General features: G+C 48.8%; 1 protein-coding gene across 3 annotated transcripts in view; it reads right to left on the reverse strand.

Annotated features, from left to right (window-relative positions):
- Positions 1 to 2,787: 2,787 nt before the first annotated feature.
- The window catches only part of ACKR2 (atypical chemokine receptor 2), a 71,695-nt gene continuing 57,900 nt past the window's right edge, over positions 2,788 to 16,582 (reverse strand). For 2 of the 3 annotated variants that reach the window (XM_062200618.1, XM_062200619.1), the window contains exon 3: positions 2,788 to 6,473. In XM_062200618.1, coding sequence (XP_062056602.1) covers positions 5,317 to 6,444 — 1,128 coding nt within the window. In that variant the 5' untranslated portion in view covers positions 6,445 to 6,473 and the 3' untranslated portion in view covers positions 2,788 to 5,316. Of the gene's footprint in view, positions 6,474 to 11,730; positions 11,818 to 16,582 lie in introns of those variants that run through there. The other variant, XM_062200620.1, reaches the window with a different exon arrangement.

Genomic DNA, 16,582 nt, shown 5'->3' on the forward strand with positions numbered 1-16,582 from the left:
ATAGATCACATCCAGCCACGCACCTAGCCTCAAACCTTTATGCCTCAGGAGAATTCTGAGTTCAGGCAGGACCAAGGCCCAACACGGAGATAAGATGCAGGCAGGGATGGGGAGGCTCTGCACTGGCCTGGCTGTGGAAACAGATGAGCTGCAGGATTTGGCAGCTAAGACGGTGAGAGGGGACAGCAGGTACCTCCAGCCACGCTCTTCTCTCCTCCCTGGGCACAGGCTTCAGAGCACTACTTATTATTCCTCTATGTTTTCCACAGGTACACAAAGAAAGACACAAAGGAATAAATCAAAAACCCTCGGCACAGAGCCAACCTCTTGTGGACAGAGTGACACACTCAGGGCAGATCCACACACACCTGTATAGTAATAGCAAGTACATCTTGCCCTCCATACCTGTATAGCCCACACAGCAACACACACAGACGTCTCAGACAGGTGCACACACAAACCCACCAACACTGGGGACAGGCTGTGCTGGGCATCCCTTTCTAGGCATACCTCGTCCTGTCTTATCTGTGCATCAGGGGCACAAAGTCAGGAGCGCTGGGTACCTAGATCCTGTTGGCACAGCTCGGGCTATATCTCACCATCAGGTTGGCACATGAGCAGGATGGCAGTTCCTGAACTCAAGAGCGGAATGGTGACTGCAGAAGACACCCTATGTGGCCTGCACGGTGGTGCAGTGGGTTAACGCCCTGGCCTGAAGCGCCAATATCCTATATGGGCGCCAGTTCGAGACCCGGCTGCTCCACTTCTTTTTTTTTTTTTTATTAAACTTTTATTTAATGAATATAAATTTCCAAAGTACAACTCATGGGTTACAATGGCTTCCCCCTCCCAAAACTTCCCTCCCACCCACAACCCTCCCCTTTCCCGCTCCCTCTCCCCTTCCAATCACCTCAAGATTCATTTTCAATTCTCTTTATATACAAAAGATCAGTTTAGTATAAATTGGGTAACGATTTCAACAGTTTGCCCCCATATAGCAACACAAAGTGAGAAAAAAAAAGAAAAAAAAATACTGTTGGAGTACTGGTTATAGCATTAAATAAGAGTGTACAGCACATTAAAGATCCAGCTCTCTGCTATGGCCTGGGAAAGCAGTAGAAGATGGCCCAACTTCTTGAGCCCCTGTACCCGCGTGGGAGACCCAGAAGAAGCTCCTGGCTCCTGGCTTCAGATCAGCGCAGCTTCAGCTGTTGCGACCAACTGGGGAGTGAACCATTGGATAGAAGACCTCTCCCTCTCTCTTTCTCTCTCTCTCTGCCTCTCCTCTCTCTGTGTGTAACTCTGCCTTTCAAAGAAATAATAAATCTTAAAAATAATAAATCTTAAAAAAAAAAAAAGAAGATACCTTGCAGCTGGTTCCCAGGTAGCACCACCTTTCAAACAAACTCCAACCGTTGCCAAGGAAACATCTACTAAACCTTGGGAAACAGTGAGCTTTTTGTCTTGCCACTACTGTAAGAAGAGGCATTCACAACCCCATTGTCCGACTCTTCCTACACACTGGTCACATCCAGTGTGTGAATGAGTGTGGGAGTGGAATGCACTTCCTTAGTCCATAATCAAGTCTGTGAGCTATTACCAGGCATTCTTTGGTTTTCAATGTGACTGAAAATCCCACCTAGGTCTGTGTTGCTTAAACCTGATTTGATGCATGTCCTCACCCTGTGAATACAAAATCTGGAACCCGGCCGGCGCCGTGGCTCAACAGGCTAATCTCCGCCTTGTGGCGCCGGCACACCGGGTTCTAGTCCCGGTTGGGGCGCCGGATTCTATCCCGGTTGCCTCTCTTCCAGGCCAGCTCTCTGCTATGGCCCGGGAAGGCAGTGGAGGATGGCCCAAGTCCTTGGGCCCTGCACCCAATTGCAGACCAGGAGAAGCACCTGGCTCCTGGCTTCGGATCAGCGTGATGCGCCGACCGCAGCACACCAGCCGCAGCGGCCATTGGAGGGTGAACCAACAGCAAAAAGGAAGACCTTTCTCTCTGTCTCTCTCTCTCTCACTGTCCACTCTGTCAAAAAAAAAAAAAAAAATCTGGAACCCAACTCAGACAACTGACTGGTTGTTTCCTAGTTTCAATCCTCACTTTGACTCATTGCATAAACATCAACTTTAATTTTCCAACCAGGCTGATTATTTCAGTCGAGAGACCCCACCCTCCATGTCCTCAAACAAGCCTACAAACTTCACATCCAGAGCTTCATTTCCCAGGAGGGCTGAGGAGTGGGGAGTTCTTCCTGGCAATGGGAACTCAGGGGCCTCAGGGAGAGAAAACCGAAAACATCAGAGCTGAGGGAGGTGGGCTGGGGAAAGCACAGAGGGGAAAAAGCATCTAGGGACAGCAGGGCTTGTGGCAAGAGTGCTATGGTGAGACCATGTGAGCCCAGGGAAGAGAAGAAAGAGCAGGCAGAACACTGACCACCTGCTCGATTGTTTTGAGTCATTCATTCAAAAAAACACTTAGTGAGCAGTCACTATGTTCTACGCACTGGTGAAAACACAGGAGATACAGATTCTATACAAAGCCACGCCCCTGCTCTCCTGGTGCTCACCTTCACCCAGCCATCTGTGCTTCTACCCTCTACTCCACCCACATACAATGTCCTTTCCCGTGTGCCAGGCTCTGTCTTCATGTGTAAGACAGACACGGCAAGGCACGAGCAGGTCATGCTAGGTGTGGTTCCATGAGGTAGGCAAAAGCATGAGTGCTTTGGGAGCTCAGGAAATCTCTTTCCTGAGAAAGAGATTTGCACACTGGGGGTCCTTGGGAAAAGTGGAGGAGTGGGCAAGGAGGATGCCAACCATTGGAGACATGAAGAGAAAAACACGCAGAGTGAGTATAACATTCAGGAGGCTTTAGGTTGCAAATAACAAAACAACATGACCACACACTGAGAGTTTATTGGTTCACATGACAAGTCCAGGATCGGGTGGTGCTTCAGCCAGGCTTTGATTCTGAGGCTCCAGCCCTGGACCCAGTGATTTGGGCTGCACCCTTGAGCTTCTGAAGTTCAGCTTATGAGAGAGAGGCTCCCGGCCCCAGCTCTCCCAGCCTCACTTGCATGCCTCTTCTCTAGCGTGCTCTAGTCACATGGCAGTGCACTAGCTCACATGCCATCCCCAGATGAATCACTGTGGCCAGGGAAATATTAAGGCTGTGACTGGCCTGAACTCCGTGTTCGACCAGACTTGCACCCAAAGCACAGGGCAGTAGGACCCAGGAGTGACTTTCCCAAGCAGGTGGGATTTGGTTACAGGAGAAAGGTGAGGGGATTCCTGGCTATAAATGATGGTAATTACATGAGGGAACTGGAAAGAACAAAAGTATAGAAGTAGGAACAAGCAAAAACAGCAAGGGGTGCCTGGTGTCCAGGAGACGAAAAGGGAGCAGAGGAGTATAAGGCTAGGAAGAGGTCTAGGATCCTATTTGCAAAGCCCCAGCCTTGATGTCAGACAAAGATTTTGGACTTGACTGTGCTGGCCTCAGGGACACCTAAAGGCTCCTGGAACAGACCCTGGTCAAGGTGTTCACCTTCCTCCTGCAGATTGTATGCATTCCTGGACTGTTCCCTGCTGACGGTCAGACTCTGCAGCCACTATCAAGGCTGTGTAGAAGGTCCTTTGGCCATTACTGTAGCTGAGTTGCAGGAAGGGGGGCAGCCTGGTGGGTGGAAAGCCTTGGGCTCCTCTTCCGCAGCAGTAGCTCAAGGAAAGTTGCTATGATTTGATTGTGACTTGACTCCCAATTCACGCAGACATTTAAACTCCAGAGTGTTAAGCTGATGGTACAAAGGCAGAAACTTAATCCATTGATGGTGTCTAGAAAGTGGGCTTAGTAGGATGTCCTTAGGTCACTGGGGATATGCCTCTGGAAGGCATTTCTTGCAAGAAAGTTGGTTTTAAGACCTGAGTGGGGCCCAGCCTCTCATCTGTTTCCTGTTTCACCATGTGGTCTTTCCTCTGCTAGCCCTCCACGTCCCATCATCACTGCCTGCATCAGAGGCCAAAGCCCGATCTTGAGCTTGAACTTCCAAACTGTGAGCTAAACAAACTTTTTTCTCTTTATAGACTTAGTTTTCTCAGGTGTTTCATTGTAACAATGAGAAACTAACACAAGCATGTTCCCTCTTCCACTCACACACTCCATAAGCACATTCTGAAAGCCTTCTGGCCGGTGTCGCGCCTCAATAGGCTAATCCTCCGCCTGTGGCGCTGGCACTCCAGGTTCTAGTCCCAGTCAGGGCGCCGGATTCTGTCCCGGTTGCTCCTCTTCCAGGCCAGCTCTCTGCTTTGGCCCAGGAAGGCAGTGGAGGATGGCCCAAATGCTTGGGCCCTGCACCCACATGGGAGACCAGGAGAAGCACCTGGTTCCTGGCTTTGGATCAGCGCAGTGCGCCGGCCACAGCACAACGGCCGCAGCGGCCATTGGGGGCTGAACCAACAGCAAAGGAAGACCTTTCTCTCTGTCTCTCTCTCTCACTGTCCACTCTGCCTGTTTAAAAAAAAAAAAGAAGAAGAAGAAGAAAAATAAAAGCCTTCTCCATACCACACAGGTCCTATGTCAGGGGCCTGGATACCGCAGTGAGCCAGCCACACAGCAAGATCCTCGCCCTGGGGAGTTCTCTTTCAACAGTGGGGCTTGAGTTGGTAATACTAAGCACAACAAACAGGCGGAACACATGGCAGTTTAGGAAGCCATCAGCGCTGTTGAAAAATTTAAAGTGAAGCAGAGGAAGGGAGATCAGGAGCATCATAGGTGGACAGGTGTTGTTGAGTAGGGTGGCCAGGGGACAGCTGATTGAGAAGGTGACTTTTGATCCAAGACCTGAGGCGGAGAGGGAGTGAGCCACGTGGACACCTCGGGGAGGATTGGTACAGGAAGAGGGCACAGCTGGAATCCCCCCAGGGGTGTGTCTGGAATGTTTGGGAGACAGCAAGGGAGGCCAGCCAGCTTGTCCAGGTGGGGAGCAGATTACATCAGCCTGGAAGGGTCATGGCAGGGCCTTGGGTGGCCACCGTGCAGGAGGTGGGGCTGAATGCCCAGGGTGCCGTGGCCACTCTGGCTGCTCAGTGCAGCAGGAGAGCAAACAAAAGGGAGCACCCAGGTCAGCCGGGAAAGTATTACAGCAGTTCAGGGAAGGGAGCACGGAGACTGGGGAAGGAGAGGATAAAGGCAGCAGGGAGCAATGTTGCTGATGGCTGAGAACTGACAGCCAAGCCCTGGGTTGACGATATGGTCGCTGGGTACCACCTGCGGCATAGCCACTCAGCCTTAATTACTCCCCACGACACTCCTTGTTAGGGGGAGCCCTCAGCCTGCCTCTTCCCAAGGTCACTCATGCCAGTCATTTCTTCATGGGTGGTAACCCTGCTGCTCTCAGAACAGTTGGAGAACGAAGCCTGGGCAGTGCCCGGTGCCAGGTGCCGTCCCAGCACAGTAGCCAGGAAGGTCTTCAGGTATTGGCGGAAGTGGCGACTGGAGAAGGCATAGAGGACAGGGGTAAAGCAGCAGTGGAGGAAAGCGATGCTCTCTGTCACCTGCAGTGCGTAGTCCAGGTGCTGGCTGACCTGGCAGTTCCCAAAGACTTGCAGGTCCATCAGCGAGTGCAGAAACAAGGTGAGGTTGTATGGGAACCAGAACACGAAGAAGGCCACCACCAGCGCTGCAGCTATCCTCAGTGCCCGGCCCCGGCCTGGGGGCCTCAGCCTGACCAGCACACAGCCGATGCGGGAATAGAAGAAGATCATGGCAATCAGTGGGAGCAGGAACCCCACGAGGTTCTGCTGGAAGCGGAGGAAGAGCTTCCAAGTGGCCCCGTGGCCGCCGAACTCTGCGTGGCAGTTCCACACGCCCTTGGGGTTTTCAGTAACCTGTACAAAGACCATGTCAGGGATGGAGACGGCCACGGCCACAGTCCACACCAGGGCAGCGAGGAGCAGGCTTGTGGTCCGGGTCCGCAGCCTGTGGTGGGGCTGAGCATGGACGATCTCCAGGTACTTGTCCAGGCTCATGCTGCTGATGAAAAAGATGCCACTGTAAAAGTTGATGGTATAGAGAGTGCTGATCATTTTGCACAAGAAACTCCCAAAGACCCAATGCCAGGCCACAGTGATGGCCCAGAAGGGCAGTGTCACCACAAAAAGGAGGTTCGAGATGGCCAGGTTCAGCAGATAGATCTCGGTCATGCGCCTGCGAGGCACGTGACGCAGCAAGACCAGGAGAAGCAGCAGGTTCCCGCCCAGCCCCAGCACGAAGAGCAGGCTGTAGAAGATGGGCAGGAAGACCTTGGCAAAGGACCGCACGGCATCCTTCCTGCAGAGCATGAAGTTCATGTCGTCCAGGTAGTCGTAGTCGTAGAAGGAGCTGCTGTTCTCAGGACCAGCACCCTCCCTGGTGAGTGGCAGAGAGGAGGCGGTGGTGGCCATGCTGGGAAGACGCACCCGGTCCTGAATTTCTGCAGGGGTGTCAGAGAAAAATACGGTCAAATCTTACATTCTCTACCACCCTGGATGTCCGGGAGACCCTTCCAGTTGACTCGTAGAAATGCAAGCCTGGCTCTGCCGCTTCCCAGTTGTGTTGCCCGTGGCAAGTGACTCGGCCTTCAGATGTTCTCAGCTACTTTAAGCTCTTTCACTTTATTTTTCTCTCTCATCATTTAAAACAGACTTCTAATGCCTTTCAGATTCTTCTTTATTATTTCGGGAAACCAGGCCACCTAGTTATTGGGTTTTCTGACTCTTCCTTATGTGTGGTTTATACTTCTTCCTTGCATCACATATAGTTAGAATGTTTGGTTTTTTTTAATTGAGAATGCAGCCTCACTGAGTCCTGTTTCACCTATAAATGTTCAGTAAGTCCACTCTGCCTTTGAGTTCCCTTTATTTCTGTCCCCGGGGGATTTCCCTCACTCCTGAGAGTTTTTAAATATTTTATTTATAATTTAGTTTTGTATTTTTATTTTTAATATTTCTGTTTATAGCAGAAAAGTGGGACCCAGGCTTTTGGTGGACTCAGAGCCTACTTACCCTTTCCAGACCTCAGCCTTTTCCAGCTCATCTTTAAAATGAGAAGCAGAACACCTACCTCTTTGGTATCCTTGTGATATTGACAGTTCTACTTGGGGGGCCCTAGAACACAATCGGCACCCAAGGGGTGTTAGCTTCCATCACTGTTTTGGCCAGAACAGAGTCCAGTGCCTCCGCATCAGCCTCTTCTTGCCTGAACACCACCATCTACTCGGCCACCTCAGACTGAAACGCGGGCGACATTTCAGATTCCTTCCTGACCTCTTGCCTGCACCCTGCAAGTCTCTGCTCTGGAATCTGCCCACTTATCTCCATGTCCCATAAAATATACACACAATACTCTCTTGATAAAACCAAGACAAATAAAATGGGAAAACAGACTTCGGAGGACACAGAGATGAAAGGGAAGGCAGGGAAAGACAGACACCAGATTTAAGATGGCAGTTGCCTGGGCAGGAGAAGCCAGAGGCAGGGGACAGGACAAGTCATGTCCATGGTCAAGTTGCCGCTGAGGAAACGGCTTCCCAGGATTTTATTGGATTAACAAAAATCTTTTTTTTTTTTTTGCATATTGTAGTGGCAGATTTTGCAGCTATACTTTTTTTTAAGAAAGCTTTTATTTAATGAATACAAAGTTCATAGGTACAGCTTTAGGAATATAGCAATTCTTCCCCCTGCCATACCTGTCCTCCCACCCCCACTCCTGTCCCACCTCATACTCCCTCTCTCATCTCATTCTTCATTAAGATTTATTTTTAATTATCTTTATATACAGAAGACCAAACTATACTAAGGACAGATTTCAACAGTTTGCACCCACACAGACACACAAAGTATAAAGTACTGTTTGAAGACAAGTTTTTACCATTAATTCTCATAGTACAACAGAGGTCCTACATGGGGAGCAAGTGCACACTGACTCCTGTTGTTGATTTAACAATTGACACTCTTATTTATGATGTCAGTGATCACCTGAGGCTCTTGTCATGAGCTTCCATGGCTATGAAAGCCTTCTGAGTCCACAAACTCTGTCAATATTTAGATAGGGATAAGCAAAATAGAAGTTCTCTCCTCCCTTCAGAGAAAAGTACCTCCTTTGATGGCCCCTTTCCACTGGGATCTCATTCATAGAGATCCTTCATGTAGGTCATTTTTTGCCACCATGTCTTGGCTTTCCATGTCTGAAATGCTCTCATTGGCTTTTCAGTCTGATCCAAATGCCTTAAGAGATGATTCTGAGGTCAGAGTGTTGTTTAGGGCATTTGTCATTCTGTGAGTCTGCTGCGTGGCCTGCTTCCCATGTTGGATCATTCTCTCCTTTTGAATTCTATCTATTGCCATTACCAGACAGTTGGTCTTATTTATGTGATCCCTTTGACACTTAATCCTATCTATATGATCAGTTACACACTTAATATGAAAATCTCGGGGCTGGCATTGTGGCGCAGTAGGTTAATCCTCCACCTGCTGTGCTGGCATCCCATCTGGGTGCCAGTTCTAGTCCCGGCTGCGCCACTTCCAATACAGCTCTCTGCTATGGCCTGAAAAAACAGTAGCCCTACACCCACGTGGGAGACTGGGAAGAAGCTCCTGGCTCCTGGCTCTAGATTGGTGCAGCTCCAGCTGTTGTGGCCATTTGGGGAGTGAACCAACAGAAGGAAGACCTCTTTCTCTCTTCCTCTCATTGTCTATAACTCTACCTCTCAAATAAAATAAAATCTTTTAAAAATATATGAAAATCTCATTTTTAATTGACACATAGTGGTACACGTCTTATGGGGTCCAGACTGATATTTTGATACATGTATATACTGAGTTAAGATAACATCAGGGTAATTAGCATATCCATTACCTCAAACATTTATCATTTCTTTATGATGAGAACATTCAAAATTCTCTCTAGTTATTTTGAAATGTATAATAAATTATTGTTCACTATAGTCACTCGATCGTGCTATATAGCCCTAGAACTCATTTCTCCTAACTATAATTTTGTACTAATTAAACTAACATCTTCCTATTTCCTCCTACCCTCTACCCTTCCCAGCTTCTGATAGCCACAGTTCTGTTCTCTGCTTCTGAAATCAACTAGCTTCCACATTTAAGTGAGAGTGTGTAGTATTTGTCAGTCTGTGCCTGGCTTTTTCACTCAATAAGGTCCTCCAGGCTCATCTGTGTTGCTGCAAATGACAATAAGTCCTGTATTTTTGTGGCTGAACAATATTCCACTGTGTAAATATACTGCATTTCCTTAATCCACTCGTCCATTGGTGGACATCTAGGTTGATCCTTAACTTAGCTACTGTGAATACTGCTGCAATAAATATGAGTGTACAGGTATCTCTTTGATACAACGATTTCATTTCCTTTGGATATATACCCAATAGCTGGACTGTTGGATCATATGGTGGTCCAGTGGTAGTTTTTTGAGAAGCCTCCATGATGTTTTGAATTACAGTTGTACTACTTTACATTTCCACCAAAACTGTGTGACAGCTTCCCTTTCTGAACATCTTCACCAGCATTCGTTGTTTTCTGACTGTTTGATCACAGCCATCTTAATTGTACATGGTGATACATCACTGTGGTTTTGATTTGCATTGCCCTGATAATTAGTGATGTTGGGCATCTCTTCATGTCTTTGGTGGCCATTTGCATGTCTTATTTTGAGAAATGTCTGTTGAAACCATTTGCCCATTTTCTAATTGGATTATCTGGATTTTCATTACTGACTTATTTGAGTTCCTTATACAATTTGGACACTGATCTCTTGTTTGATAGATGGCTTGAAAATATTTTCTTCCACTCTGCAGGTTCTTTTCATTCCACCTTCTTTGTTGTGCAGAAGCATTTTGGTCTAATATCAGGTTTTTTTTAATGTAGTTTTGCTTTGGTTGTCTATGCTTCTGAGACACTACCCAAAAAAATCTATGCCCAGACCAATGTACTGAGGCATTTTCTTTATGTTTTTTTCTAGTGGTTCCATAGTTTCTGGTGTTGGAAGGGGCGTTGGTGAAGAAACAAGAGGGGATAAAAAGAAACACGTGGCCCAAGCAGAACCACCAAAGAGGGGTCTGCTGATAATAATGGACCATAAACTGAGAAATGCAAATCAACTCCACCAAGTACTTCCGCATTTTAATTTTTATTCTTTGATTCAAGCAAGATTGAACTCTTTTTTTTTTACCATATTCAGTGCCAATTTGCATTTCTTCTATTTGCATTTTATTGTTTTAATGGGTGAGGTTCTCATATTATAAAAGGTCTTATCTAGTAAGGATATTAGCTTTCTCCATTACTCTAGCAAACATTTTCCCCAGTCTTTCCTGGTAGAAGTTTGTTCTTGTTTTTGGAAAGAAATATTGACTCAGTAGAATTTTGAAAGTGCTGGTGAACGGGGAGGCACCCATCTGATCCTGTTGGCACCCCTGAGGCTGTGACCTCCCAGCTGATGGAAATATCCCAGGCTGCTGAGGCAGAGCCTCTCCTGAGAGGGCCCTGGAAGCTTCCTACTTGATGAGCCTCTACCCCACCCTTGGCTCCTGTCGAATGGCAACTGGATCAGATCTTCGGGAAATCACAAGCATACACTGCAGTCACCCCAAAAGCCCAGCCTGCTGTCTTTTTCCTAGGACCTGATTTTTTGTCTGCTTCTGATGTGCCTTCCATAGCTGGTCTGCCCTTCCTCTCCTGTGCATCTGGAATCTCGTGGCCCTGACCCTCCCGGGATACCCCCAGCACATGGCTGATGCTGGAAGCCCATGAGCTTCTGCATATGGGCTGACTGGAGCTTATTAGTCAGGGGGCCAGTAACTAAACACAGCTCTCTAGAGCTGTCAGCACTGGCCTTGATCTTGATTCAATTTCTCAAAGTCCCTGACTTTTGCTTTAGCAAACAACTGAATCAGATGAATGTTTACATCAAAGCCCAGGATCAAGGTCAGCAAGCCCTGGGCTGGTCCAGGCTACCTTTGATGATCTCCCTCCCCTTGGAACACTCTGTCCCTTTCCCATTTGGGTCCTCCAGCCCCTGATCTTTCACCCTGGGAATCTTTCCAGGCCCTTCCACTTTTGCAGCAACCATGCCCTCCCATCACTTTCATCAACTACAATGACAGAGCAACCAGCACCCCCCATACACACACACACACACATACACACACCTTATGCTTGACTTTCATATCCACTGTGGTAGTCCTGTAAAACCAACCCAGAAGGAACTGCCAGGCCCACTGAATCCAGGAGAAAAGCAACTTTTCCAGGGTCACATAGGAAGGCATGGGCCAACAAGGGATTTATGTCCATCCATCCAAAAAGGGATTAATGCCCATCTATCCAACAAGGGATTAATGTCCAGGTTATATAAGGAACTCAAATAAGTCAATAACTCAATTAGAAAATGGGAAAATGATCTGAACAGACAAGTCTCAAAATAAGACATACAAATGGCCAACAAGGACATGAAGAAATGCCCAACATCACTAATCATGCACCAAGGTTTTATTGAGCCTCCTTGTGGAATGCAGCCCCCTAGGTTGCAGAATACTGAGTCCCCAGAGATGTCTAAGTCCTAATTTCCAAGCCCTGGGAACAGGTTACCTTACAGAGCCAAAGGGACTTTGGAGGTATGACTGAACCAAGGATCCTGAGAGGCGGCAATTATCCAGGGGGACACAGCATACTCACCAGGGTCCTAATACAAGGAGGGCAGGAGATGAGATGATGGAGCAGAGGGTGGGGTGCTCTCAGGTACTGGGCACAGGAGGTCTCTAGACCTGGAAGGGGCAAGGAGGGGATTCTGCACTGAGCCTCCAGAAGGAGCGCAGCCCTACTGACTGACAACCTCCAGAGCAGTGACTGTAAATTTGTGTTGTCTGATGCCACAATATCACGGTCATTTGTGACAGCCATCATGGGAAACTGATACACTTCCTGCAAACTTTTGTGCCCCAGAACCTCAGGTGGAGAGTGTTAAGAGTGCACTATGTACCTCCTTCAACTTCGAGGTGGGAAAACTCAAAGAAGGAGCACGAATTGTGGAAGCAGTCAGTGACTGTGCTGTGTCACTGAACCCCACGTCCCTGACTGCCCTCCATCCCTGTTGACCTTGCCCCTAATGGTCCTCTGCCCAGCCCTATTGTCTCCCCACTCCTTTTTTGTTTTTTACTTTTCTTTGTTGCCTGGAGTCATCTGGCTTCTTCACCAACACTTTTGAGAGCAGTGAATGAACTGTCAGTCATTCACATCTTAGTACGAATTAGTGAGTAGCAAAGCAATGCTGAGGAAGCACTGCAGTGAAAAATGAGGTGGAATCTGGAGAACTACACAGGTGCCAGAGAGGTGGGCTTCAAGGAAGACGCATAGCAGGGACAAGGTCAGCTGAGCTTCCCCCACCAGGAATCCCAGGGGTCTGAGGGGAGCCACACTTGTCTCTGGGGCAGTAGGATTGTCCATTTGCTACTGCCTGAGGCTGCTGGCCTAGGCTGGCTACAGCTCTGACTTTTCAAGAATCTCTGGCTGAAAAATAATGTCTCTCCATGGGAGCCAGGACTCGCCTCCCAAGGCCTTTCAGAGAAGTTATAACCAAGGCAATCAGAGGAGGAGCTTGCGACATCCATCTGCAGGAGAAGCCATTAGATGAGCTCCTTCTATGAGTAGATCACTCACGTGGAATTTCTCAGTGAATCCTCACCATAGTCCTGGGAGGAATCCAATTATGATCCCCATTTTCCAAATAAGAAAACTGAGGCTTCTCCAGAGCCTCAAATTAGCAAATGATGGGCCCAGGACTGCATGGGCTACACGACACCAAGTGGAACTGGTTACTCCTTCACTCCAGCTCCCCTTTCCAAAACGGACCACACTTGCTTTTGAAGGAAGAGGCTCTGACTGTGGGACTCCTGGCCCCGGCAAGCAGGGGAAGAGGGGACTTAAAGCCAGTGGGGTGCTGGAGCCAGCTCCTACAGCCTTGTGAGAGGCAGCTATAAGGCATCCAGGAAGCAGTCTACAAATGGCCAGGAATTAACCAACTCCGCATTTAGTAATGCTGCCTTGGTAGTTGACGCTGGAAATATTTACCCCATGGTGAATGCCACATATCAGGGCCTTTCCCTCCTCCATGCCATCCCACCACCCCCACTCCCTAAACCTTAACCAGTGTGGACCCCCATCAGGACCCAGGGGCTTGACTCAACCCTGTGGGACTCACCGTCTCTTTCTTGCGCACCTCCCCCTGCCCACATCAGTTTCCCAGCCATGAGTCCAGAAGGCCAGGGTTACATGTAGGTCCCCTTTCATAGTTCAACACTTCACCCATGCCAGTGCTGATGACACACACAACCTGATCAAACAAACAAGATCAAACCTGACCTCGCGAGGCCACCGCAGTTTAGGGAATGTAAAAGCAACACTATCTGCAAGCACTCGTAGTGGACACCACTTTGGCTGCCTTCCCTAGAAGGTGGAAATCCCGTCCTCCTTGAAGGTACCATGTAGGCCCTTCCCTCTCAGAAGCCAGACCTCAGCCCCCAACACCAGCAGCCTCCTGCCTTAGTGTGCACCTCCTGGAACCCTGGACGCACAGCTGCCTTGTGCAGATTGCCTGCCTCCCTTGTTAGCCTGGGACCTTGGGGCTGCCCGCTGTGTCCCCAGGACTCACCAGCATGGGGCTGGCATTTGAAAGGCTTTCAACAAGCGAGGGGAGAATGAATCAGCACAGCCTCTCTCTCCCTCCCTTCTCTGCTCCTTGCTATTTCCCTTCCTGGTTTTCTGCCTCCCCTACCAGTTCCCTGGACACAGCCAAGCCCAGACCCTCCTTCTGAGAGATTTTTCCCCCCAGGCTGGGCCAGCTCCACCTTGGCAGCCTGTGACTGTAGAGTGTGACCCTCCCAGAAGCCGCACTATGGCCACTTGAGCAACAACATTCCAGAGCTGCCTCAGCTGGTGCTGCTCCGCCACCAACCTGTGTCATGGAACGTGGCCCTGTGGCCACCTGCAACCCCTCCCCTGACTCTAGGGAGGGATGGGGTACAGAGGGGGTCCCATGACCTGAACTCTGCCGTGGCTCCTCAGGATGGCCTCCTTCTGGCCCTGTGCCCAAGGCCCTGACATTCCTACCCTGCGTTCCTGAGGCTGGAAAAGCAGGTGCAGGGGCTGTGAAGTGATTCAAACTCAACCACAGCATCTGGCTGCAGAAGGTCGGCCCCAGAGGCAGAAAACATGCCTTTGGGGAGCTCTGGGGACCACAGTGTTAGAGTCTGTTGGAGTCCTAGGCTTGGGAAAATGCCAGATATTAAACTGTGTGTACAACAAAAGCAACAACATGTACCCAACACTTACATAGGCCAGGCTCTGCTGTCAGAACAGGGCTGGCATTAATTCATTTCACCCTTGTTATAACACAGTGAGGCAGGTCATATTTTACATGTGAGGACACTGAGGTACAGAGACACTAGGGAACCTGCCCAAGGTCACACAGTCAGTAAGCAGCTGAGCTGGGATCTGAACCAGGCCCAGAGGACAGGTTAGCTCATTAAAAGACAGGGGCAAGGGCTTGTGCTATGGCACAGCACGTTAAGCCACCTCCTGCAAGGTTGGCATCCCATATAAATGCCAGTTTGAGTGCATCCAGGCCAGTCCCCTGCTAAGTGCCTGGGAAAACAGCAGAAGATGGCCCAAGTGCTTAGGATCCTACCACCCCTGTGGGAGACCCAGATGGGGTTGCAGGCTTCACCCAGGCCACTGCAGCCACTGGCGGAGTGAATCAGCACGAAAGATCCTCTTTCTCTCCATTTCTCTTTCTCTGTTTCTGAAACTGCCTTTCAAGTAAATAAATAATTTTTTAAAAGAAAAAAGGCGGGGCAGAGAACAGGACTGGAGATGAGACATAACAGGTGCTGGGGAGGCCTGAAGAGGGGGCTGCTGGGAAGGATGACGGTACATGAGAGGGAAAGGACGCAGGGCTGCCAGTGGAGGACAGGGAAGGAAGCCGAGTGCCTCAGGAGTGGTGCTAAGTGACGGGGTCTCAGAAATGACCCACTCCAGCGGCACAGCTGGGGTTTCTGCTCCCCTGGTCAGTGTGGGTGTCCTTGGAGCCCAGTCAGGTCCCACGACAAAGGGAAGGCTTCCATCCAGAGACCTGGGCTTCCACAAGTCAGTTCTTGCATCCGCAGAAGAAAACATACTCACAGGGAAGGATTTTTTTGAGGATTCACTCTGATAAAATCATGATCACAGCTAACATTTTTAAAATTCAACTTAATATTAGTTATTTTTAGAAACATATACACACACACATATATATTACCTTGTCTAATCCTTCTATTAACCTTGAAGAAATAAATATTATTATTAGCATGATTTATTGTTTTTTAAAAAATTTTTATATAGTTTATGTATTTGAAAGGCAGAAAAAGAGGGAGAAGGAGAGGAAGAGAGAGAGAATTTCCATTTGCTGGTTTGCTGCCCAAGAGTTTGGGCCAGGCTGAAGCCAGGAGCCTTGAATTCATCCTAGGTCTCTCACATGAGTGTCAGGGACTCAGCTACATGAGCCATCACCTACTGCCTCCCAGGGTGCACATTAGTAGGAAGCTGGATCAGAAACAGAGCTAGGACTCAAATTCAGGGACTCTGATGTAGGGCATGGGTATCCCAAGCGCTATGCCAAATACCTATCCCAGAATGATTTTAGAACTGAGGATACTAACTCACAGAGACATTAGGGACCAGCCATGGTCACTGGTCACCAAAGGGGCAGTAGAGTCCCGATGTAAAACCCAGAGTTCAGGGGCCGGCACTGTGGCGTAATGGGTAAAGTCGCCGTCTGCAGTGCCTGCATCCCATATGGGCACTGGTTGGAGTCCCGGCTGCTGCACTTCCGATCCAGCTCTCTGCTATGGCCTGGGAAAGCAGTAGAAGATAGCCCAAGCCCTTGGGCCCTTGCACCCGTGTTGGAGATCTGGCAGAAGCTCCTGGCTCCTGGCTTTGGATTGGTGCAGCTCTGGCCATTGTGGCCAGTTGGGGACTGAACCAGAGGATGGAAGACCTCTCTCTCTCTCTCTCTCTCTCTCCTCATTCTGTATAACTGACTTTCAAATAAATAAATAAACCTTTAAAACCCAGAGTCCTTGTCCTTAGACACTAAGCTACACAGCCTCTCAGAGAACATGAAAAACAGTTTCAGACACCCTCCCCAACCTTCATACGTGTGAGCATCCTGACTGCTCACAACCACCTTATGAGACAAACCCATTTTCTGGATGAGGAACTGAGACTCCAAGAGGGAAAGGGACGTCTCCAAGGAGACACAGCAAGCACAGCAGGCCCTCCTTATCCCCAGGTTCCGAATCCAAAGATTCAGCCAACTGCAGATGGAAACCATTAAAAACAGTCTTAACTGCATCTGTATACTGAACATAGAGAGACTCTTTTCTGTCATTATTTCCTACTAGTACAGCTGAACAACTGTGTACCTACCATTTACATTGTATACATTTTTATAAGTAGTCTACAGGTTATTTAAAGGAAATGAGAGGGGGCA

Source organism: Lepus europaeus, chromosome 9 (genome assembly GCF_033115175.1).
Source record: "Lepus europaeus isolate LE1 chromosome 9, mLepTim1.pri, whole genome shotgun sequence".
Lineage (NCBI taxonomy): Eukaryota > Metazoa > Chordata > Mammalia > Lagomorpha > Leporidae > Lepus > Lepus europaeus.